General features: G+C 44.9%; 1 protein-coding gene across 3 annotated transcripts in view; it reads right to left on the minus strand.

Annotated features, from left to right (window-relative positions):
• MARCHF5 (membrane associated ring-CH-type finger 5) overlaps positions 1-27,136 on the minus strand; it is a 366,957-nt gene that overhangs the window by 99,834 nt on the left and 239,987 nt on the right. For all 3 annotated transcript variants that reach the window (XM_068110060.2, XM_068110058.2, XM_068110059.2), the window contains exon 3: positions 17,759-17,889. In XM_068110060.2, the coding sequence (XP_067966161.1) occupies positions 17,759-17,889 (131 nt within the window). The remainder of the gene's footprint in view (positions 1-17,758; positions 17,890-27,136) is intronic.

Raw genomic sequence — 27,136 nt, forward strand, 5'->3', positions numbered from 1 at the left:
CAACTGGATTCGAACTCAGGACCTTAGGATCCCAAGCTGAGTGCCATTATGCCTTTGAATCCCAAGGAGATCAACAAACTGCTCTGCCAAGTGCCATTCTCGACATTGCTGGTTTCCCTTTCCAGTCACCTATACTTTTAATCACAGATGAGTTGTCAAAATGCATCATTTCCACAACACACTCCTGATGTCGCTCCAAAGCACGCACCTCTGACTCACAATCACCCGATATCAACCTTCGTTGCTATCCCTTCTCTCTCTTTTGCTGCAACGAAAGGGTTAACACTAACAACATCAGCATCTCCTTCCTGCGATTAATATTCTGTTCCTCACATCCACTGTTGTGTGACATAAACTTCCAAAGAACATTAATGAGCTGGAGGATCAATAAATGCAATGTGCATAGATTTCCATTGGAGGGCTTTCAGACACCATGGATGGTGGCATCCAACCCCAGATTGTCAATGGCTCAACTATTTGGGAAACACCTAATGGCTGACATTGAGGTTATGGTCTCTTCATCTTTATCAAAAACTCTCTTCCTCACTCTCCCTGCACTGCCCTATCTCCACCTCACCCCCAGGAGTACCTCTGGCTATGGCTTCCCCTTCGCTCCCACCTTTTGTTCATATGTGTGTTGTACCATCCACCAAACAGTGATGACTCCATCTACATCTCGCTGTCTGATAATATGGACCAACTTCTATCTACTCATCCCAACTCTCTCTTCCTCATATGTGGTGATTTCAATTGTCACCATGCTAGTTGGCTGGGTGTGGGTACCTCTCTCACCAGCCATGGCACCTCAGCAAAGGACTTCTGCAAATCATTGGGACTGACACAATCTGTCAATTTCACAACCCGGATCTCAGTCAACGGAGCATGTTCTCTTCTAGACTTGGTTATGACTAACTTCCCTGCAAATGTCTGCTGCTCTTCTTCTGCTCCAATCGGCTCATCTGATCATGTGCTTGTTAAAGTGGACATCACTCAGACCATTCTCAGAGAGCCTCCTCAGCATCGACGAGTCTGGCATTTCACTCAGGCCAACAGGCACGGTCTTCAAGCAGCCATCAATCATCTGGACTGGTCAAATCTCATTTCCTTGCACAAAGCCCGAAACAAGTGTGTGTCCACCCTCAGGAGAGCCAGGAAACAATATCTCTCCACTCTCAAGACCGAACTCTCAAACCTGTCTCCCTCTTTCAAATCCTGTTGGCGTCTGGTCAAATCTGTTTCTGGTGTTTGTTCCCCCTCCCTTACTTCAAACGGCTACACAGCTGAATCCGCACGTGAAAAAGCTGAATACCTCAACTCTGTGTTGGCCTATAAATCTTGTGTCCCAAACCCATCCCTCTCTGTACCCACCATACCCAGCTGCCCCTGGACTCTGTGTCATTTCCTCCTGACAAGGTGGAAAAGTTTCTGTCAACCCTTGACTCTGATTCTGCAACTGGACCAGACTGCATCAGCCCACAGGTCCTAAAATCCTGCTCTGCTACTCTTTCACTCCCTCTCTCCGTTCTCTGCACCCTCTCTTTTGCTCAAGGTCATCTGCCATCAGCTTGGAAATCAGCCAACATCACCGCTTTACACAAAAAAGGTACAAAAACAGATCATTGCAACTGCATACCAATCAGCCTTCTCCCAATTATCAGCAAAGCCAGGAATCCATCATTGCTTCGGATATCAAATATTTCCTCTTCTCCAATGGCTTGATCTGATCATCAATTTGGTTTCAGACCAGGTCACTCTACTCTGGACATGCTGCTTCTGCTGTCTCAACAATGGATGGAGGTCCTCAATGCCAAACAGGAAATTAGAGCCGTCTCCCTTGACATATCACGTGCCATCGATACGGTCTGGCACCCCGCTCTGCTCACCAAACTCTCCTCCTATGGTATCAATGGAAATCTCCATGCATGGCTTGCAGACTTCCTCTCCAGTCGTAGTCAACGTGTGGCCCTGAATGGGTTTGTCTCATCTCCCCCTTCCTGTTCAGGCTGGAGTTCCCCAAGGCAGTGTTCTGGGCCCTGTGATTTTTCTGGTCTTCATCAATGACCTCTCTGACTCTCTTGAAAATTCTCTCTATCTCTTTGCTGATGACTCCACTCTCTGCCGCTCCATTTCTCATCCCTCAGATCGGCAGTCTGCAGCCTCCTCACTCTCTGCAGACCTGGACAAAATCACAGACTGGTCAAACAAGTGGAACATGTCTTTCAATCCTGCAAATCTCACACTCTTACTATGTCTCTCTGAAAAGACCGACTGGACAACCCTCCCATCCACTTTCTGAACAATCCTCTCCAAGAAGTTCTGTCACTCAAGCTTTTGGGTCTCACTATCTGCCATGATCTTTCCTGGGAAAACCACATTTCCAATCTGGCCTCCAAAGCCAGTTGCTGACTGGGCATCCTCTGTTGTGCGAAGTCCTTCCTTGGCACACCTGAGCTCCTCACCACATACAAGGCTTTCATCCGCAGCTCAATGGAATACTGTTCTCCCCTCTGGGCTGGTGCTCCTACCTCACACCCAGCTCGGCTTCACGCTGTTGAAACCAAAGCTTCCAGAATCATTGGAATCTCCCGCGATGAAGTTAACTCTGAGGGCCTTCACTTATTCACCGCAGGCAGGTTGGTGGTCTTTCTGTCTTCTACCGACTCATCTCTGGCCTTGCTCCCCCAGCTCTCTCTGGGCTCTGTCCCCCAAATATTCCGACAGGTCGCACAAGATCTGCGTACAACCCTCTTCTGGTTAAACTGCCAAAATCAAGACTCTGCTCACCTTCACTCCTTCATTCCTCTTTTCTCCCGCCTCTGGAACAAACTACCTCACTCTCTTGAATCCCACTCCTCCCTCCAGGTCTTTAAAACAGCTGCTCACCACTATCTCTTATCTTCCCCCATCCAAAACCTTGATCTTTTCTACCCCCACTAATTTCACCCCAGATCCACTTTTTTTTAATACCAACTTCTTTCCTGGAAGTCCTTGCAGTGTCCTTGTGTTTTATACTTCTCGCAGCCTCCCCCCCCCCCCGCCCCTTCCCACACCTCCTCCCCCCAAGCCCTCTCCCTCCCACAGATCTCCTGATGTCCCTGCTCTCAAATGTTGTGTTTGTGTGCTTCCCCGTCTCTCCCCATCTTGTCTACCAACAACACAACAACATGCATTTTAAGGCCATTTTCCCTGCTAGAGCGGGGGTTAGCCTTGCGGTCCCCATGACAATCTTCTCCATTTTGCCCTATTTTCTGCATCTCTCCTTGTTAACCCCCTTGCCCGCATTTCTTCTTCCACCATCATTTTTCCACCATCTTCATTTCATCTGCATTTATTCCACCATCTTGTCTACCGCTCCCCTTGTTATATGTTTTATGTGTCTGCCTGATTTTTTGTGTGATAAATGTTATCTCTTTCACGAGCCTCGCTCCTGTATACAAACCCCCCACCCCCCAAAAAAAAAACCAAAAAAAAACCTTGGACTGTCTTTCTTGAAAACCCTTGGACTCCTACTGCGCCACCCCCACCCCAATCCCATGTATTCTATATAATCCCTCACCATACGGGCTACTCTTTGGAGAAAGAAAGCTTTTTACAAACAAAGGTGAGGAAGTAACTGGACAACTTGGAGATATCATCAATTGGTTCCAAAAGCATTCGTGCATTAGTCCTTGAAACCTGTAAAACTGATATGGCTGTTCCTCTGCAAATCATTTTTGGAGGATTGCATCCCCTAATAATGGTAGATGATGGATACCATTTCCATTCATAAGAAGAGTGCTTCACCTTCATCCAATAATTCACAAGAAATCAATAATGTCGGCAGAGACAGAAAGACCTCCAATCAGATATTGGATATATCTGTCTGATATATCAGACATCCACCTAGCTTCTGTCCTCATCACTTGTTCTGTCTTTTCTCTCTTTTCAACTTACCCTGTTTGTTAACTTATCCTCTCTGCTCACATGTCCTTTGTCCACTTATCTTGTTGTTTCCTGTCATGTGTGTATGTCCTTATAGTTATGCTGGGTGCCTGTTGTTATTTGACTAATTTCCCATTATCTGTCAGCATGTTCTCCTGGGATTAATCGCTCGTGTCGGCCTCTCACCCCTCTGTCATTCAATTCGCCTCGATATCTCTATTAAAAAAACAACCTTCTTCTTCCTCCCACGTTTACCATCAAACACAAGGTCATCAATGTTACATTAGAACATGGCATATCCCATGCTGTAGAATCACTCGATCAGCGAACAGGAAATCTGGAGCTGATTATACAAGTAGAAATGCAGCTAAAGTTTAACTTACAAGAAAATAAATAAATAAAAATACTGTATAATAAAAATCTCGCATTGGGTGATTATTGACAGCACTACAAATGTGAACACAAGTTTGTTTCTCCTCCCAGAACCTTCCCAGGGCAAGCATACAGATACAGAAGGTCACAATTTTCCAGGTAGACAACTATACAGGATCGCTCTGTTTTGAGAACAAGTACTAAGAACCACTAAATATTGAGTTGGGAGCGAAAGGAGAAAAAAGAAAAATGAAAACAGCGAGTCTAAGTTAATATTCAGAGTACATCTATCTATAATTCCAGTAATCTCTGTGTGTGTGTGTGTGTGTGTGTGTGTGTGTGTGTGTGTGTGTGTGTGTGTGTGTGTGTCTGTGTGTCTGTGTGTGTGTTTGTTTGTTTGTCTGTGACCGCTGTTTCTCGACAACCACGGGTCCGATATACTTGAAACTTGCCAGGTATATTGCTGGGGACCCGAGGATGTGCCTTTTCAAGGTTTGAAATTAATCGGACAAGTAGTTACCGAGCTATGTCCAAAAAACGATTCAACCAATCAGAGAGCAGCGAGCTATCACGTGTGCCGAACGTGGCGAACAGACTCTGCCTCGGACGGCACATTTGAGAGCGTATTCATTTATTTCACGTTGGCAAACTATGTTGGCGTTAAACTATGTTTTAAAACTAATTAAAACTAATTTGCGATTCTTTCGCTTTCCTGCGCGTTTGTGCACGCTATGGCGATTTCTTTACCAAACTCCGCAAGCCGTTCGCTTTGGACCAAACCATTTCATGTAAATAGAGGGGGGGGATTGTCACCGTACTCGCAAGCCGTTCGCTTTGGACCAAACCATTTCATGTAAATAGAGGGGGGGGGGGATTGTCACCGTACTCGCAAGCCGTTCGCTTTGGACCAAACCATTTCATGTAAATAGAGGGGGGGGGATATAATTTTAGATATATATATAGTACGGGCATGCCCTAGTGTTATTAATGCCAATAGCAATTTTACTGTACAACGGTACTCCGCAAGCACACCTGTACTCCGTAACTAATGAAGTTCATTGTCTACGTGGGGCAGCAATTTAGTTGATCATCAACATCAGCATCTGATAGGTTCTTCACGATACTCCTTTGGGATCAGCTGCCTCATTCTTGGCATAATTGCAGGAATGCTTTCAAAGGATTGTGAGGTAAGTGCAGTGGTTGTAGATCACAATTGGGAACAACAGCATAAGAACAAAGACGAATACTCCCACATCCAGAGAATTTGATGTTAAGCATCAATATATATCCTTACCATCCTCGCTCTCATTCAGGTCCCTTACTAACTCCCCTCATAATTCACAACACTTGCACTTTCATGGGCCACAAGCCCATTTATACCAAAGGCAAAGAAAAGAATGAGTGACAGAGAAGACAGGAGATATAGATAGAAGGACGGTGAGTGAGAGAGGGAGGGAGAGAGAAGGATAAAGACAGAAAGAAAAACACACTGAAATCAGCAAGTAAGAGGGTTGAGTTGAGATGGATTAAAGGGGGTGATAAATAGCATGGGGCAAGATGGGGGATGACAAGAGGTTGCGGAGGTACACTACCTGTTTGAATCCCTGTAAGGAAGAGCGACACAGAACAGTCTCTGGAAGGCAGTTCGATAGAATGAATAAGTGAGGAATAATGAGTTGAGGTGTGTAGTCAACCTAGATTTTGGAAGTTTAACCAGGAGAGGTTTACTGAAATCATCCACTAGTTGCTGGGGAGAGTCGGAGGACCGAGAGAGTGGGGGACGGGCAATATTGGAGAGTATACAGTAGAAAACAAAAGGACAAAGAGATCTTGTGCTTTGACCTCATAATGGGAGATTCCAATAGTTTTGAGAACTTTATATTCCACAATGTCCAAGAGAAGCAGATGTGATGCCGGAGCACCAGCCCATAGCAAAGAGCTGTACTCCATTGAACTACAAAGGCATTGTAGACTGTGAGTAGCTCTTATTTTCCAAGGAAAGACTTGGATTGACAGAGGATGCCTAATCTGCAAATGCCTTTGGAAGCCAGCTTTGCCATGTGGTCTGACCAAGGAAAGGTCAAGGCTGATGATGAGGTCTCAAAGTTGAAGAGACTGAAACTCTTCCAGTGTATGACCAAGGAAATAGAGAGGTGAGTTTGTTTGACAATCATTCCAAACAGATTGGTTGAAATTGAGATTTTCCAGGATTGAAGGACACATTCCATATAACAGACTTGAGTCTAATCATTTTAAGATCAGCAGAGAGATGGAGTTGCTGTCTGCCTAGCAGAAGGATGGAGTACTGTTTGACACAATGTGGAGTCATCTGCAAAAATGAAGAGAGGGTTTTCCAAAACATCGGCGAGGTCATGAGTAGAGATGAGCAACAATATTGGGCCCAAAACACTGCCTCGGAGAACTCTAGACTCCACTGGGAGAGGGTAGGAGAAGGTTCCAATGATGATAATACATGGACTGCGTGGTTGGAGGAAGTCAGAAATCCAGGAGCTCATGGCAACATTCTACGCCACAGGCAGACAGCTTGGCAAGCAAGGGTGGTTTGAAAACAGGAAAGATGACATCGGAAACAATGATGGTTTCCATTACTTTGCTTGTAATTGGAAGCAAATTCAATGCTTTATAGTTGGAAGGGTCTGTTTTGCACCCTTATTGTGGATGAGAGTGTTGCTTACTGACTTACATGCAGAGGGGAGGTGGCAAAAGGAGGACAAACTGAATAGGGTGGATAGAGGAAGAATGGCACAACATTGTAGTTACTAACCGGTCCTCCGAACAGCGGGAGGCGGGGTTTTGCTATCACTTCTGTGTGTCTGTCTGTGTCTGACCAGGCCATAACCTTTTTTTTTTTTTTTACCATTTGAGCTTTTATTATCAAATTTTCAACAAGGCTTTATTATGAGAATACTGAGAAGACAAAGTAATAATTTGGTCAAAAGATCAAAGGTCAACAGAACATAAAATAATCAATTTTCATCCAAATGACCTGAACATTTAAGAATTTGCATATTGGGTCACTGATTCAGTTCACCACTCAAAAGCTGGAAACCAAATGTTTTTTAGATCAAAAGATCAAAGGTCAAGGTCACATAAAATCATCAATTTTTACAGCGTAGCCCATAGGGCAAAGCCATCTAGAACAGTGTTTGTCTGTCCGTATGTATGTATGTACGTATGTCCCCTCAAACGTATACCAATCAGAGCTGAGGATCTGGTCACATGACAGGATGATGTGATTACGTCTGATGTCATTACAACACTCTCATCGGACTTCCGTTTCTGGTCCCTGGAGCAAGGAAGCGTCTTCGACCTCTGGACGGCAGCAAAAGTTAAAGTATTTTTTCAATTCGTGTCTACGTCAATTTCTACTCGCTTTTTATCGTGCATGTGTTGCATGCAGTGTGTTTTCCAGTTGGTGTTGATTTGCAATTCTTGCAAACTTTTGTATAATTTAATCGTTTTCTTTTCCCACCGCGTGCGCGGCCTGGTTTCTCTCGGCTTCACTCCCCCCATTGGCGTTTTGTGAATTTAAGTTCTTTCCTTCGCTGTATTGCTTATTTCTTAGATTTTCTCTTCTCCCCATAACTTCCCCGAACATCGACCATTTGTCTAACGTTTTAAATCTCTTCAAAATCTCTTCAAAGTCTCTTCACGTCTCTTCTCGTCACGTCACGTCACGTCTCTTCAAAGCTGTCAATGCGCGCACGCTTTCGAAGTTAAGTAACTTTTCACAATTGTGTTTTTGTCGAAACTGTATCTTTCTTTCGGTGTGTGTAACTTTTGGTGTGTCTTTAATAGTATTCTTGGTGTTGGTTTTTCATACCTGTGTACAGAATCGTCGGTTAGTTCGTGTCACGTATTCTGAGGCCCAGTGTAGTACTAGTAGGCTACCGTGTCTGACCTTGGCTTGAGGCTTTGTTTCTGTCTCAGTGGTTCTTCGATTGCGCTCAATTGCACTCGCAATTATTTTCGGTCTCTATTTTTCACGTTTCACGGTCGGTCTCTGTCTCTGTTTTCATCTCAAAAAAAAAAAAAAAAAAAAAAATTCCTTTCTCTGTTCTTATCCGTTGTTCGTTCTTATTTGTTCGTTGGTTCTTCGACCACGTTGTTCGTGATCACGTGTTCACGTCGTTAAAAAATGTTTCAACTGTCCCCTGAAGAACTGTATTCTGTCATATACTATAACACCTTTTTCTTCTTCTTCTATAAAAGGATGCTTTCGACTCGCTCACCAAATCTATTCATTCCAAAAAAAATTTCCATCTCTTTCAGTTACAGTTCCTCTTTTCTACATTCCCTAAACTCTCCAGAACTCCACCCATCCTTCAGCGTCCTCAAACGTATTTTTGACTCGAAGGTCGCAAGAAACTCATTTGCAAGAAATGTTCGTTTCCCATTAATCGTACATTTTTCAAAATCCAATCTCACCCCTCCCCTCCAAATCTTCCCCATCACCCCTACCCTCCAAAACTTCCCCATCACCCATTCCCTCAAAAACTTCCCCATCACCCCTCCCCTTCAAAACTTGCCCATCACCCCTCCCCTCCAAATCTACCCCCTTGCCCCTCCCCTCCAAATCTTCCCCATCACCCCTACCCTCCAAATCTTCCCCATCACCCCTTCCCTCAAAAACTTCCCCATCACCCCTCCCCTTCAAAACTTGCCCATCACCCCTCCCCTCCAAATCCACCCCCTTGCCCCTCCACTCCAAATCTTCCCCATCACCCATCTCTTTCAAATATTCCCCCTTGCCCCTCCCCTCCAAATCTTCCCCATCACCCATCTCTTTCAAATCTTCCCCCTTGCCCCTCCCCTCCAAATCTTCCCCATCACCCATCCCTTTCAGACCTCCCCCTTGCCCCTCCCCTCCTAAACTCCCCCCACACCCCTCCCCTCCGAGACCCTCCCTCACTCCTCCCCTCCTAGACTCCCCTCTCACTCCTCCTCCTCAAAGCGTCCTCCCCGCTTCTTCCCCCTTCCAACTTTCACCTTCATCTCCCTCAACCTTCTGCCTCGCTCTTCCCCCTCCTCAAATAACACCTCACTGCGCCTCACCCAATCACCATCAAACCTTTTGTCCGCCCCATTCTTCCCTTTCTCCAAGCTATTCTGAAATCTCTGACACACCTTCAACAGCTCTCCCTACCTCTTCCTCCTCTTCCAGATCTTACCCTACTGCTCCCCGCCCCCCCCCCCCCCGTTCTGTATCCGATGCTCCCCCTTCCTCTTCTTTAACAGTATGGACCTCAAACATCTGGGGCCTTCGCTCAAACTTGACTGATCTCTCCATACAGGTTGCTTCTGACAAACCAGACGTGATCTGCTTAACAGAAACTTTCCTCCGTCATGATGTTTCTGATTCCTTGGTATCTCTCCCAGATTACTCCCTCCTCCGGTATGATAGACCTGAGCCTCGTCCTGGAGGGGGGGTTGCTATCTTTATAAAAAACTCTCTTCCTCACTCGCCCTGCACTGCCCTCTCTCCACCTCACCCCCAGGAATACCTTTGGCTACGGCTTCCCCTTTGCTCCCACCTTTTATTCATATGTGTGTTGTACCGGCCACCAAACAGTGATGACTCCATCTACATCTCGCTGTCTGATAACATGGACCAACTTCTATCTACCCATCCCAACTCTCTCTTCCTCATATGTGGTGATTTCAATTGTCACCATGTCAGTTGGCTGGGTGTGGGTACCTCTCTCACCAGCCATGGCTCTTCAGCAAAGGACTTCTGTGACTCGCTGGGACTGACACAATCTGTCAATTTCCCGACCGGGATCTCAGTCAACGGAGCATCTTCTCTTCTGGACTTGGGTATGACTAACTTCCCTGAAAATGTCTGCTGCTCTTCTTCTGCTCCAATCGGCTCATCTGATCATGTGCTTGTTAAAGTGGACATCTCTCTGACCATTCTCAGAGAGCCTCCTCAGCGTCGACGAGTCTGGCATTTCACTCAGGCCAACTGGCAGGGTCTTCAAGCAGCCATCAATCATCTGGACTGGTCTCCCATCTCTACCGCCTCTGACATCAACTCATCCTGGGAATTCTTCCAAAGTAAATTGCTCTCTCTCATGCACAGATTTATCCCATCTCGTCTTCAGTTGTCATACCCTTCCTCCCGTCCATGGTACACGGAATCTTGTGGTGAGGCTATTGCCCAGAAACAACTTGCTTTCGTCTCCTGGAAAGCAAATCCAACGGAAGGAAATCTCATTTCCTTTCACAAAGCCCGAAACAAGTGTGTGTCCACCCTCAGGAGAGCCAGGAAACAATATCTCTCCGTTCTCAGGACAGAATTCTCTTATCTGTCTCCCTCTTCCAAATCCTGGTGGCGTCTGGTCAAATCTGTTTCTGGTGTTTGTTCCCCCTGCATCCCCTCCCTCACCTCAAACGGCCACACGGCTGACTCCGCACGTGAAAAAGCTGAATGCTTCAACTCTGTGTTTGCCTCTAAATCTTGTGTCCCAAACCCATCCCTCTCTGTACCCACCGTACCCAGTCGTTCCCAGCTGCTCCTGGACTCTGTGTCCTTTCCTCCTGACAAGGTGGAAAAGTTTCTGTCAACCCTCGAATCTGATTCTGCAACTGGACCTGACGGCATCAGCCCAAGGGTCCTAAAATCTTGTTCTTCCGCTCTTTCACTCCCTCTCTCTGTTCTCTTCACCCTCTCTTTTGCTCAAGGTCATCTGCCATCTGCTTGGAAATCTGCCAACATCACCGCTTTACACAAAAAAGATGCAAAAACAGATCCCAGCAACTACAGACCAATCAGCCTTCTCCCAATTATCAGCAAAGTCATGGAATCCATCATTGCTTCAGATATGAAATCTTTCCTCTTCTCCAATGGCTTGATCTCTGATCATCAATTTGGTTTCAGACCTGGTCACTCTAGTCTGGACATGCTGCTTCTGCTTTCTCAACAATGGATGGAGGTCCTCAATGCCAAACAGGAAATTAGAGCTGTCTCCCTTGACATATCACGTGCCTTCGACACGGTCTGGCACCCCGCTCTGCTCACCAAACTCTCCTCTGTTGGTATCCATGGAAATCTCCACGCATGGCTGGCGGACTTCCTCTCTAGTCGTAGTCAACGTGTGGCCCTGAATGGGTTTCTCTCATCTCCTCTTCCTGTTCAGGCTGGAGTTCCCCAAGGCAGTGTTCTGGGACCTGTGCTTTTTCTGGTCTTCATCAATGATCTCTCTGACTCTCTTGAAAATCCTCTCTATCTCTTTGCTGATGACTCTACTCTCTGTCGCTCCATTCTTCATCCCTCAGATCGGCAGTCTGCAGTCTCCTCACTCTCTGCAGACCTGGACAAAATCACAGACTGGGCAAACAAGTGGAACATGTCTTTCAATCCTGACAAATCTCACACTCTTACGATGTCTCTCCGAAAAGACCGACTGGACAACCCTCCAATCCGCTTTCTGAATAATCCTCTCCAAGAAGTTCTGTCACTCAAGCTTTTGGGTCTCACTATCTGCCATGATCTTTCCTGGGAAAACCACATTTCAAATCTGGCCTCCAAAGCCAGTCGCCGACTGGGCATCCTCCGTCGTGCGAAGTCCTTCCTTGGCACACCTGAGCTCCTCACCACATACAAGGCTTTCATCCGCAGCTCAATGGAATACTTCTCTCCCCTCTGGGCTGGTGCTCCTGCCTCACACCTAGCTCGTCTTCACGCTGTTGAAACCAAAGCATTCAGAATCATTGGAATCTCCCGCGATGAAGCTAACTCCAAGGGCCTCTCACTCACTCACCGCAGGCAGGTTGGTGGTCTTTCCGTCTTCTACCGACTCCTCTCTGGCCTTGCCCCCCCAGCTCTCTCTGGGCTCTGTCCCACAAATATTCCTACAGGTCGTACAAGATCTGCCTGCAACCCTCTTATGGTTAAACTGCCAAAATCAAGACTCTCTGCTCACCTTCACTCCTTCAATCCTCTTTTCTCCCACCTCTGGAACAAACTCCCTCACTCTCTTCAATCCCACTCCACCCTCCAGGTCTTTAAAACAGCTGTTCACCACCATCTCTTATCTTCCCCCATCCAAAACCTTGATCTTTTCTCTCCCCGCTAATTTCACCCCAATTCCACTTTTTTGAAATACCAACTTCTGTCCTGGAAATCCTTGGTGTCCTTGTGTTTTATACTTCTCCCACCCCCCCCCCTTCCCACGCCTCCTCCCCCCAAGTCCTCTCCCTCCCACACATCTCCCTGCTCTTAAATGTTGTGTGCTCTCAAGTGTTTGTGTGCTTCCCCTTCTCTTGTCTTCCGCTCCCTCTTTTTATATATTTTGTTTGTCTGGTTGATTTGTTTGTGAAGTAAATGTCAGCTCTTTTACGAGCCTCGATTCAGTATACAAAAAAAAAAAAACCCGCTCACTAAGGGAGCTGCAGTAAGGGTCATTCCTCTTTGGGGTATATAGATTACAGATGATCCCTTGTTTTATTTACCAAGTAAATGTCTTGTTTAGGTCCAATTTACCAATTCCAATTTACCAATAAAATGTCCAATTTACCAAGTAAACCTTGTCGGGTCTCAAGAACATTGGGTGTGTTTATTTACCAAGTTTCTTGTGGAGAGATGACCAAGTAGTTTAAGCATTCGAGCAAGCACTACATTCAAAACCCTTAAGGAACGGCTGGCTTGGCAAGCGCTAGCTAGCTGCTTGGTAAATGAGCACACCCCCAACCCTTGTGGGGTATATATATCACAGTAGATCTTCGCTCAGTTCTGTAAGTAAACCTTACCTCACGGATGTTGGGATTCCTCCAAATTTCTTTGTTTAATGTTATAAACAGCATTAGCGACTGTTTAAAAAGCTAATCATGTGTGTTTGTAGTTTATAATATTTTACAAGCCCGGCTCTGCCGCTGTTCGACTTTTGGTGTTGTTTTTAGCTGTTTTCATCATGTTTAGCATCGAAAGAAGAAGAGGTCTGAATAGAAAGCGGATGCCGATGGTAATTGTATTTTCAGATGCTTTCTAGTCGACACTTGTAATCATGTCTATTCGAACTGGTGCATAAAGGATGGATGGTAGGGGAAGAGTGAACCCTACACATGAGCTCAATAAGTTGTATAAATTCGGAATACTGTGAGCTTGGGTGAACAATGAGGAGACCATCAAACAGAAAAAAATTAGCCAGTGCGAACTGTGGCTCTCAAGTTATGACAACAGATAAAAGCCCTCAAAGCATTTAACCTCACAGGATGTAGTAGCTATTCTCTAATTTACCTGGTCAACATGTTCGCTGCATGGGACACAGTGTACACGGCATGAGGGCAATCTCCTCATATAACCAAAAGCACCACGCAAAACAATAACACATCCAAATTGGCTGCTGTAGACTTAGATAAGTGCTGCACTGGGTAACAACATATTGCCTATGAAGTTGAGGACATCGGAGAAAAAACACATGATTAAAGAAGTTGAAAGATCGTATTAAAAATCATTTTTAAAAACCTGCCATTTATGAAGTTATGGCACAAAAAATATACGATATAAGAGCTGTTGGTCTGTCTGTGTGTTGCAATTTTTCTCAGAGATGGCTGAACAGATCGGCAAACTTTCAGAGGTGCATCAGTTTTTTTTTTTTTTTGTTTTTTTTTGTATACTGAATCGAGGCTCGTAAAAGAGCTAACATTTATTTCACAAACAAATCAACCAGACAAACAAAATATACAAAAAGAGGGAGCGGAAGACAAGATGGGGAGAGAAGGGGAAGCACACAACCACAACATTTGAGAGCAGGGAGAAGTGTGGGAGGGAGAGGGCTTGGGGGGAGGAGGCGTGGGAAGGGGAGGGGGAGGGGGGAGAGGTATAAAACACAAGGGGACCGAAATTAGCGGGGGTAGAAAAGATCAAGGTTTTGGATGGGGGAGGATGTAATTTGGATGTTTTGGTTAGAGGTAGAAATTAGCGGGGGTAGAAAGCGGGGGTAGAAAAGATCAAGGTTTTGGATGGGGGAGGATGTAATTTGGATGTAATTGCTTTTCTATTATATTCGCCCTCATTTCAAATATGTTAATGTTTCTTTTTATGTTGAGCAAAGCTGGGTACTCCAGCTATAAACGCTTATAACCCCCCCCCCCTCCCCCCCACCACCCACCAAATTGATTGACTCAAAACTTTACATGTGTCATTGACTAGGCATGGCGATTAAAAGATTATCAAGAAAACATCATTGGTCACATGGTGTGGCAGCCATATTGGATTGAAGGAAAATATTAAATAATTATATCTTTTAAACCGCTTACCCTATCGATGCTAAATTTTACTAATATCATCTAACACCATTGCTGCATATCGTTTGAAAACGATGATGTCGAAGGTCACGTGGTTTGGCAGCCATCTTGAATAAAAAACGAACCTTATCCGATCAACACGAAACTTCACAAATGTGATCCACGACATATACATATGCAGAGTGTACATTTTTAAAGGTCAAATGTCATGTGGTGAGGCAGCCATATTAGCTTGAAAGCCAATATTTAAAAAGATCCCTTCTCTGAATCCGCTTTACCGATCGATGTGAAACCTGTCATGGCTAGTGAAAATGTGATAATTGAAAACAGCTGAAAAGATTTAAATCAAACTTGTTTATTTTTAGAAGAGTGAACGAGGGCATCTACCCATTGCGGGACTATGCGGAGGCATATTGGCGACAGTTGCATTACTCTTGTTTTTTTAACTCAACCGTTTTTTCTACCAGATGCGGAATTGAGTCTCAAAGTCTTGATGCACACCGTTTTCAATTGTCACATTAACATGACAAGGAAGAACATCCCGCCCATCACACAGGTTCTCTCTCATGCAATATAACCTCACACCTGCTCCCCTCATATCCCACCCTCTCATTTACCTTAATTCCTCTTTTTTAGAGAGATTATTATTATTTCATATGCGGCCTGTGGCTGCTGGTTGCATCACTGATGGGAGCGCAGCTGTGCCGCTGATGCAGTGCCCCGTTTCCAGTAAGCTGGTATGCATTTCGCTGACCTTGGAAGGATAACAGGCTGAGTCCACCCACCAGGTGTTAATTAAATGGCGCGAAGGTGGCTCAAACTCAAGACCCTAACATGTCACCATGACCTATGGGTGTGTGTGTGTGTGTGTGTGTGTGCGCGTGTGTGTGTGTGCATGTGTGTGTGTGTTTGTGTGTGTGTGTGTATGTGTATATATGCATGTATGTGTGTGTTTGTGTGTGTGTGTGTGTGCATGTGTGTTTGTGTGTGTATGTGTATATATGCATGTATGTGTGTGTTTGTGTGTGTGTGTGTGTGTGTGTGTGTGTGTGTGTGTGCATGTATGTGCGTGCGTGTGTGTGTGTGTGTGTGTGTGTGTGTGTGTCACACACCTCCCCATGCATTATTAATCATATGCTGGACCCTTATGTTAGTGACCCACTTTTGAGAACCTGTAGTTATTTTGTTGTCGGGTCCGTAAATGCCATTCCTATGGATCCCAAAGAACCTGCAAAGAGACTGAACAATGTGTACCGAAAGTAGCTTCACATTTCAAGGCCTGAGGATTCTCTTGTTTACATCAGCCTTTCGACAGCAAGCAATGACCACGTTGATGAAAAGCATTACGTGGCTGCTTTTCCATGGTATTCCATGGTGTACAAGGCTCGACCAAACTGTTCACTGACATTGCAGTGACATCTCAATCATAGACGATGATTGAATCAATTTTGCTCATCAAATAATCAGCCACAGAGTTCTATTTCCTTTAAAGATGATTTTCAATGTTTTGACGGTCAGGGAGAGTGATGTCTGTAATTTTACGGTTAATGACGTCCTGTTGGTCGATCAGGGCATGGCTGGTACTGTTGATATCATCCGGATGGTGGTGCTCGCACTCTGACAGACAACTGCCATTCCTTGTTGCTGCTCCATTCCAGTTGCTGTTGCCTTGGGGTGTGATGCTCTGAAAACGAGCAACGAGATCTTCCATGACTATTTACATTGCGTGCTGCTGATATGTACGAAATTATGCAATCAAACACACGTGCGGAAAATTCTCATGATTGGAAATGGGTGATGTGTCCCATGACTTTTGGGTGTAATAACATGTGCAGAGTCTTGGAAATCAAGTAATATATTGCATGATATATTACACAAGCTCAGACAACATGGTATATGCGTCATGTACGATCGACACAAAGTTAAGGGCATTCCATGAAAGCGTACGCTATTATGAAATGCCCTGTATATTGTTATTTGAGAACGTGTGATGACCTTGCTGAATGTGCTTTTGTAAAATGTCAAAAATTCTTATCCACCCATGTCTAATGCTTTTGGCTTAAAACATGAGGGTGCGCACAACTGAAAGCACAAGGAAGCAAACTTCACGTGCACGCATTGAAAACCTGCTGTTAAAGTAAATACACTGGAGCTGCAGACATACCGAGCATGTTTGAAACACCACTCCAAGTGTGCTCTCTGTGTATTCTACGTTGGATGCACAAAAGCTATTATGGCCACAAAAACAAGGATCATCGGAAGACTATCTGCTCGGTATAAGAAAACAAGTATAAACAGGACACGGACTATTTTGGGTGAACAATGTTTTTTAAAAGAGTTTATCGCATTGAGCTTTAAAACTACAACAACTTGACAACAGCATTTACATCTATCTGCTTATGCAGGTCAGAACAGACTTCAGGCGATGATCAGAGACGCTCCATAAAAACGATGCAAACGTTCTCATCATTCGAAGGTCATGGGTGGTGGATACAACAACAACTACGTTACTGTAATGTTGTCTCACAAGGAAAGCTTTGGCCTTGATCTCACAGGCGGGGAAATTGGAGTCCTGAAGAAGGGATATTTTATAGCAGCACGTGATGGGTATTGCTGAAGGTCATTGATGGTATGGATTGGGAAAATGTATTGAAAACAATTTGCACTGTACTGAATAAAACAATTCTCAAAAAGAATGGTATTCACGGCCTTCAACGTTCTACGATGTCTCGAGAGCATTCATGATCAAAACAACTCTTGGACATTTTGGTTGCGCAAGTCGACGACACGACTGGAGCACCCGAGAATGCCGAAATGGGTTCGAAGATGTTATAGATGGATGATGGATGATGGCAAATCTTGGCAAAAACATCAGAAGATCCATTCACATTACAAGTTAATGTCGTTTGGCCCGGGAGGCCTGTCTACCAATGTCACAGGGGGTGGGGGTGCGGAGGGGGGTTTCGGAGGACATGAGGAAGATATACATCGGGGAAGCCAAAGGGTCGGAGATAATGGAAAACAAAGGGGTTGATTTGGGTCCGTTGGTAGAAGACGAAAAACACCGGTCGGAGTAAGGTTGCGAGAGGTTAGGGTCAGGAAATTACAGCGATGCAAAAACTAATTACAGTAATAAAACAGTTCCACAATGTGCAATATGTCAGAGCATGCGTAGAAAAAAGGAACTAAAGATTACCTGCATGACTGTGACTGCTCCGTAAGTCACTGCTGTCCAGTATATGGATCCAACCATGATGCCAGCTGCGGCAAACGGGCAGGCTTTATAGATTACCCTGTCAACGATGTCCAACACGTACACCACTCGGCCTGCGGAGAGACAGACAACTGACATTTTTAGCACAATGCTTGCATACTAAACAGGGATTCACTCATACAAACTGCCATGGTTGATCAATATTGTAATACAATGTACTTCGATCCATTAGAAAGACACCTCCAAACTGGAGGAAGTTCAGAGAGTTCAATATAGCATGAAGCCAAAACAATCTGGTCATATCAATTCAGTATCGAACAGATGATGTCACGCACTTACAGCAAGAAGTGGAACATACAAAAAATTGATTCGATTGATATATTCTTATATAGTGGTACTTTTAAACAATTTGGCATCGTGGATGACTCAGTCTGTTTTATGGAACTTTTTGAACAGCTCTTGTACCTTCCGTATGATTTATAGTGAACATCTGCACAACCTGGAACCGCCTCATCTTCCTTCAATCAATCAATGTTGCGATCTCCAAGGTAACTGTGATAGGCCGTGTGCACAGACTGAATGAGATAAAAATTCCCCGTGAGACCAAGGTCATGTTGTGGGTGGAAAATACACTATATATTCGCTTTCAATGCTGGCCACAACACAGCTACAACATTGCAGACAGTGCCCTTCGCAAATGGAAGTGGCAATTCCACCGGCAGAGCTCAGTCGGTTTTGCCACATTACCGGCATTAAGGATGTTTCATGTATGACCTCCATGTATGCTTTCAACTACAGATTGCAGATAGTCACATTTGTGGCTGGTGTTGTTTCTCAATTTAGCCCGATCATGCGCAAGGTGTGCCTGAAGAGACTGGTCATACACATATGTACACAGAGGTCGAGTTGAGGAAATTGATCAAAAATGTAAATTGGTATCTTCGTGGTTGAAAGTCTTGTTTTCACCCCTCTCTCTTTGTCTTTCTGTTGGCCTGATTCTGTGAACAGGATATCTCAAAAAGTTGTGGATGAAATTTGGAGAGGTTAGGTATGTGATAAGGATGAAATGCCTACATTTTGGTGGAGATCAGTATCCGGAGCTCGATCCGAGAATTTTTACGTGATTCTTCACAATTGAGAGATTGGAATAAAAACGATATACAGCATGACATCTCAAAAAGTTGCGAATGAGTTATGACAAAACTTGGTGGATGAGTTGGTTTGGTGACAAGAACAAGTTGATTAGATTTTGGTTCAAGTCCGAAACCAGATTGGGCCGATCAGTGGCCTGGCGAAGGTATGCTCTCTACCGAGTGCCGTTCTATTTTTTTGAATGCAATATGAAGATGGTCCCATGGAACTAATGGGGCTGTTTGAAAAGCATTAGTTTACACAACCATCTGTTGCTTCAAAAGTTGGCACTTCCAAATTCTACAGAATGTTATGTACCATTTACGGTGCTTGGATCGGACACCCAAGTGGTTAGCATGCCCAGGACACCACTCTACCAACGTTATTACTACTTACAGCAAAGAGGGCAACGTGATTAAACCGCAGAGATCATGTTTGTCTCAAACTGCACAAATTTAATCAGAAATTCCTACTTGCATTTTTACCAGTACCACCATTTCAACATGAAGTTTTCAGTTTTTCAAAACCATTCTGGAGTACAAAAAGGCAAATTGAATGACACAGAACTTCCAAACCAAGCAACATTTTGAATCCTTTGCCTAAACAAGTATGCACCTTTCCAGTGATTCCCAACCCCTTCCCCACTGCCCAAAAACAAAACAAGGATGGTGAAAAGGAAAAGTTTTCATTGTATCATTCACATATCTTGAAGGCCAAGTGGCTTCACTGAAACAGACTTCTCCAGGGACTCTCCGCTGCAAAGGCCGAGGGTGTCATTCAGATTCCAAAATCTCGACAGCCAAAGCATTCAAATCTTCTATCTCATCAAAATTATAGTTGATAACTTAAGATAAGTCCATGTTCATCGCAGAACACACCACTCATTCTTGGTGGCATAGTGTGCGAAAAGCAGGAAATCAACAATGCGGAACAGTGCAAGAAAAGCAACGGGAGGCAAGATGCAGGGTGTGAGGAATGCAAAAGATGACTCAGGCATGGAACAGTTTGGACCTGATTAACAGGTGAGCAAAGTCAAAAATAAATATATATTTTGAAGTGCAAACAGATACAGCAAAAAAGGATAAAAATATTAAATAGATACAAAAAAACACCTGAGACTCTCATCCGAGTGTTTCACGGATAGGGTGATGTATCAATGTGTGTGCCGTCCCCTCGGATGGACGGCAAATGGACATCCCATCTGTCCGCATTAGTTGGTGGACGTTAAAGACCCCAAGGTGTCCTTCGCGATGACTGGGCGAGCTATTGCTGGCACCCTGAACAAATTACAAATTCCTGCCGAAACTGCTGCTGGGAAGGCAATGGCAAACCACCAAGTATAAGCCTTGCCAGGAATCTGAATCAGAATATGTGTGTGTGTGTGCCTGTATACACACATACATATTATATATACAACATGCATTTTAAGGCCATTTTCCCTGCTAGAGCGGGGGTTAGCCTTGCGGTCCCCATGACAATCTTCTCCATTTTGCCCTATTTTCTGCATCTCTCCTTGTTAACCCCCTTGCCCGCATTTCTTCTTCCACCATCTTTAGCCAAGTCTTTCTCGGTCTTCCCCGTCCTCTACTTCCTTCTACATTAACTTCCATCACTCTTCTCAACCAGTCACTTTCATCCTTCCTCAACACATGACCAAACCATCTCAACCTGTTCCTCTTCACAGCATCAATCACAGGCAATATTCCCATCATCTTTCGCAATTCATCATTTGTCTTCCTCTCTCTCAACGATACTCCGCACATCCATCGAACCATTCGCATTTCCACCCTTCCAGCCTTCGTTGCTGCTCAACGTTCATTACCCATGTCTCGCTCCCATAAATCATAACACTTCTCACACATGCAGCATACACCTTTCCCTTCAGCTTCAGCGACACTCTCCTCCTCATCAGCACGCCACTCAGTTCCCGAAACTTCTTCCATGCACATCTCACTCGAGCAACCGTTGCCGAGTCTGATCCACCTTCTCCATTCAGCATGTCTCCGAGGTAGCAAAATGTTTTCACACCTTCCAGCTTCACACCGTCTCCAAGATCCAACTCAACATTTCCTCCATCTGCAGCTCCCTCTGTGCACACCTTACATTTGAATGTAGCTGCCACACTGGTAAATGACCCTCTCAGACCACTACATTTTTGATGAACCCACTCAGCGCACATTGTACATTGAATGGAGTTCACTCCGACGCCCTTCCTGCACACAGCACACGGCCACTTCCCAGTTCTTTCCACCTCACCACATGCTTTACCACTTGCCATCACCTTCGTCTTTCCGATATTCACCTTCAGACCTTTTGTCTCCATACATTCCTTCCACTTGTTCATCTTTTCCTTCAGTCCATCCATACTTTCCGCAATCAACACCAGATCATCTGCATACAACAACTCCCACGGTAAACCCTCCTTTACGTTCTGAGCCAGCACCTCCATCACAGCTACAAATAGTAGTGGACTTAGTACCGACCCCTGATGCACTCCCACCTTCACCTCAAACTCACCACTGTTCCCGTCCTTTGTCCTTACAGCTGTGCGCGCTCTTTTGTACATTGCCATCACTACTCTGATCAACCATTCCTCCACTCCTAACTTCCTCAATGCCCATGTCAATACTTTCCGTGGAACCCTATCGAATGCTTTCTCCAGATCAACAAACCCCCAAAAACAACTTCTTCCTCTTATCCATGTACTTCTCCTGCAACTGCCTCACAATGAAAAGTGCATCTGTCGTTCCTCTTCCTGACATAAATCCAAACTGCATTTCGTCGATCTCCACTTTCTTCCTTATCCTCCTCTCCAACACCCTTTCCAATACCTTCATTCCATGCTCCAATAACTTTATCGCTCGGTACGAGCTACATTCCAGAGGGTCACCTTTCCCCTTGTATAGAGGGACGAGGGTACTCAGTTCCCAATCCACTAGAATGCGGCCTTCTTTCACCACCAGATTAAAGATCTCTGTCATTCTCTTCACTCCCCAACTTCCTGCTGCCTTCAACATATCTCCCACAACTCCCGTCGGCCCTCCCGCTTTTCCACTCTTCATTGCTTTTATCGCTTCCTCAACTTCCTTCTCAGTTATCTTCTCTGCCGTTCCTAAAACTGGGTTACTCTCTATGTTGCCATCCCATTCATTCTCTGTATTCAACAGCATTTCCATATATCTTTTCCATCTTCCTTTAATTCCATCTGGGTCGACAACGATTTGTCCCACTTCATCCTTCAAGCAACTCACCCCCATCACATCACACCTCTCTTTCGCTATGTGCTTTGCAATCCTGAATACTGCTTTCTGACCCTTTTCCGAATCCAAGCGTTCTCCGAACATTTTCCTACATGCCTCCTGCGCCTTTGCTACCTCTTTCTTTGCAGCCTTCCTGGCTGCCTTATAACTTTCATGGTCTGCTGTTTCTGCTCCCGTACCCTTCGCCTTCTGCCACTCCTTGAACTTCTTCCTCTTCACGTCAATCCTCTTTCCAACTTCAACATCCCACCACCATGTTTCCGAGTGCCTCGGTGGTCCTTTTGGCCATCCACATACCTCACCAACGGCTCCCAACAGACTAGCTTTCATTGACATCCAACCACTTTCAAGCTCAACCACATCATCCTCTACCCTACTCAGCCTCTCTTTTAATGCCTCCCTTACTGTCACCTCTTTCAACCTCCACACCTTCATTCTCGGTTGGTACTTCACCCGCCGAGCTCTCCTCGCACCTTTCACCCTTATGTCGCAGACAACCAAGTGGTGCTGTGAAACAGCCTCCTCCCCCGGGATCACCTTTGTGTCCCGGAGGTGCCCCCTACGCACCATCAGGTAGTCAACGGTTGTCGTCGACCCACCTGACGAGTATGTAACAAGCTTATTATCCTCTTTCTGGAACTGAGTATTACAAATCAACAAATCAGCTCCATCAGCAAACTCCAAAATCCTTTCACCTTCTCCATTTCTCACACCATATCCGTAACCCCCATGAACTCCCTCAAAACCATCCATACTCCTTCCCACATGTCCATTCAGGTCTCCTCCCACCACAACAACTTCCTCATCTTTCACGTTTTCCATCAGCTTCTCTATCGCACACCAGAACTTGTCCTTCTCTTCATCGCTTCGACCAACCTGCGGAGCATATCCCGAGATGACGTTCACCAAGAGCTTTCCAATCATCATTTTCACCATCATCAACCTATCACTCACTCTAGTGACACTCACCACACTGTCTACAAACTCCTCAGAAAACAGGACACCAACACCATTCACGCCCTCCGGGCACCCTTGCCACACAAACTTGTATTTCTGTCCCTGCCTACCCTTCACCATTCTCACACCACTTCCCTTCCATCTCGTCTCCTGCACACAACATATGTCCACTCTTCTTCTGACCAATACTTCCACCACTTCTCCTGATCTCCCTGTCATTGTCCCTACATTCCATGTCCCAAACCTCAGAAACCGATCTCCACTTCGGGCTGCACCCTGCCCATATGTACTTGTAATTGTCATGGTTCTCTTTTTGAGGCAATGTTTTTATGGCCGGATGCCCTTCCTGACGCCAACCCTCTTAGTCGTCTCTTACGACACGCAAGGATACGGTGTACCTATTCTGACCAGGGTACACACTGGGAAACGTTTAAAACATGGAAATTCTGGGGGGGGGGGGGGGGGGGGGGGCGGCGTCAGCATCACGGCTGCGGTTTAAACATATTCCAACAATATCCAAACAGAACCATGAAAACCATGAAAAACAATCCGGGAAAAGTCTCCAAGCGAGAACGTGGATTTGAGAAAGAAGGGGCAGCGGCGGAAGAAAAACGAGATACAGGGGGCGGGGCACAAGCCGAGACAAGGAGGAGAGCGAACAAGCACGTGTCCAGGAGAAGAGAAAGAATCAATATAGAATTCTTTGTCTCGGGAGGTGAGGTGAGGGCCGAGGGGGAGAAAACAAAATAAAAGAAACAGGCAATACAGCAAAGGAAATAACCCAAACCGACAAAACACCGACGGGGGGAGGGAAGCCCCAAGACACCAGGCCGCGCACGAGGTACGACCCAGAAAACGATTAACTACACACAAGTTTGCACGAACCACAAACCAACACCAACTAGAAACACACAATAACACGTACACAGCAAAATAACCAGTGGAAATTTGACAAAGACAAGAATGGGAAAACACTCAAACTTCGATGCCGTGGAGAGCTCGAAGCACGCCTCACTCGCCCGAGGAACCGGAAGTTGGTCTACATAATATATATATACACACATATATATTATATATACACATAAAGACACATATATATTATATATACACATATATATTATATATACACACATATACACATATATTATTTATACACATATATACGCATTATATATACACATTACACATATGTACACAAATATAACATATACACATATATACACATATTATTTATACACATATATTATATATACACATATGTACACATATATAATATATACACATATATACACATATATAATATATACACATATGTACACATATATAATATATACACATATATACATACTGTATATATATATATACACAGTCACATGAAAAAGTAAGTACACCCCATGTAAAGTTTTGACTTTTTCAACATATTTCAACATACAGCTATTTGATCTTCATTTCAACAATATTGATAGATAAAGGTGATATAATACAACAAATATCATGAAACATTTACATTTTGTAATCCATTGCATAATTTAAATAAACATAAATGCAAATTTTGCATGTGGAAAAAGTAAGTACACCCTTGGCTCTAATAGGTGGTATTGCCCCCTTTGGCAGAAACAACCTCAAGTAGACATTTCTGATAACTGTCTACCAGTCTCTGACATCGGCTGGGAGAAATTTTTGCCCACTCCTCCATGCAGAATTCTTTCAGCTGTGCGATGTTTGAGGGGTTTCTTGCATGCACAGCTCGTTTCAAATCCCCCCACAACATCTCGATGGGATTCAGATCCGGTCTTTGACTTGGCCATTCCAGAACCCTCCATTTCTTTCTTTTCAGCCATTCCTTGGTGGATTTACTGGTATGTTTAGGGTCATTGTCATGTTGCAAGGTCCACCTTCGGTTGAGCTTCAACTTTCCGACATATGTCCTCACATTATCCTCAAGCACCCTCTGGTACAATGAAGAATTCATAGTGGATTCCATGATGGTGAGCTGCCCAGGCCCTGATGCAGCAAAGCTGCCCCAAACCATAAGATTTCCACCACCAAGCTTTACAGTTGGTATCAGGTTCTTGTGGTCAAATGCTGTCTTTGGTTTTCACTAAAAAATGTCTTCTGGTACTGTGGCCAAATAGCTCGACCTTTGACTCATCTGTCCAGAGCAAATTGTTCCAGAAGTGCTGGTCTTTGCCTCGGTGTTCATTGGCAAACTTTAGTCTTGCCCTGATGTTCTTTCTGGACAGCAAAGGTTTCCTCCTGGCACACCTCCCATGTAGATCAAATTTGTGCAGCCTCTTTCTAATGGTAGACTCATGCTCTTTGACATCAACAGTGGCAAGGGCTACCTGTAGGTCCCGTGATGACATTCTGGGGTTCTTAGAGACTTCTTTCAGCATCTTGCTGTCTGCTCTCGGGCTGAACTTGCTGGGGCGGCCTGGCCAGAACAATTTGGCAGTTGTTTGGAATCCTCTCCACTTGTAGATGATCTTCCGGACAGTCGAATGATTGATTTCAAATTGTTTGGAGATCTTTTTAAATCCCTTCCCAGACTCGTAGGCATCTATAACTTCTTTCTGAAGGTCTCAGAGAGCTCTTTTGATCTAGGCATGGTGATGCCACACACTTCAACAACAAAGAGCAAACCAAACGAAATGTCTGAGGTTTAAATAAGACAGGTTCCTCCAAGATCCTCTCTAACGATGTTCTAATCATTTGCACCTGAGCTGGTGCACCTGATTCTAATTTTAGATATTTGAAGTAGTGATAAATGTAGGGGTGTACTTACTTTTTCCACATGCAAAATTTGCATTTTTTTTTTTTTTTTTTGTATACTGAATCGAGGCTCGTGAAAGAGCTTACATTTACTTCACAAACAAATCAACCAGACAAACAAAATATATAATAAGAGGCAGCGGAAGACAAGATGGGGAGAGAAGGGGAAGCACACAAACACAACATTTGAGAGCAGCGAGATGTGTGGGAGGGAGAGGGCTTGGGGGGAGGATGCGTGGGAAGGAGGGGCGGGGGGTGTGGGAGAAGTATAAAACACAAGGACACCAAGGACCTCCAGGACAGAAGTTGGTATTTCAAAAAAGTGGAATTGGGGTGAAATTAGTGGGGGTAGAAAAGATCAAGGTTTTGGATGGGGGAAGATAAAAGATGGTGGTGAACAGCTGTTTTAAAGACCTGGAGGGTGGAGTGGGATTGAAGAGAGTGGGGGAGTTTGTTCCAGAGGCGGGAGAAAAGAGGAATGAAGGAGTGAAGGTGAGCAGAGAGTCTTGAATTTTGGCAGTTTAACCATAAGAGGGTTGCAGGCAGATCTTGTGCGACCTGTTGGAATATTTGCGGGACAGAGCCCAGAGAGAGCTGGGGGGCAAGGCCAGAGAGGAGTCGGTAGAAGACGGAAAGACCACCAACCTGCCTGCGGTGAGTGAGTGAGAGGCCCTTGGAGTTAGCTTCATCGCGGGAGATTCCAATGATTCTGAATGCTTTGGTTTCAACAGCGTGAAGACGAGGCTAGGTGTGAGGCAGGAGCACCAGCCCAGAGGGGAGAGCAGTATTCCATTGAGCTGCGGATGAAAGCCTTGTATGTGGTGAGGAGCACAGGTGTGCCAAGGAAGGACTTCGCACGACGGAGGATGCCCAGTCGGCGACTGGCTTTGGAGGCCAGATTTGAAATGTGGTTTTCCCAGGAAAGATCATGGCAGATAGTGAGACCCAAAAGCTTGAGTGACAGAACTTCTTGGAGAGGCTTATTCAGAAAGTGGATGGGAGGGTTGTCCAGTCGGTTCTTTCGGAGAGACATCGTAAGAGTGTGAGATTTATCAGGATTGAAAGACATGTTCCATTTGTTTGCCCAGTCTGTGATTTTGTCCAGGTCTGCAGAGAGTGAGGAGGCTGCAGACTGCCGATCTGAGGGATGAGGAATGGAGCGACAGAGAGTAGAGTCGTCAGCAAAGAGATAGAGAGGATTTTCAAGAGAGTCAGAGAGATCATTGATGAAGACCAGAAA

This window comes from Myxine glutinosa, chromosome 3, assembly GCF_964187855.1.
Source record: "Myxine glutinosa chromosome 3, kmMyxGlut1.1, whole genome shotgun sequence".
NCBI lineage: Eukaryota > Metazoa > Chordata > Myxini > Myxiniformes > Myxinidae > Myxine > Myxine glutinosa.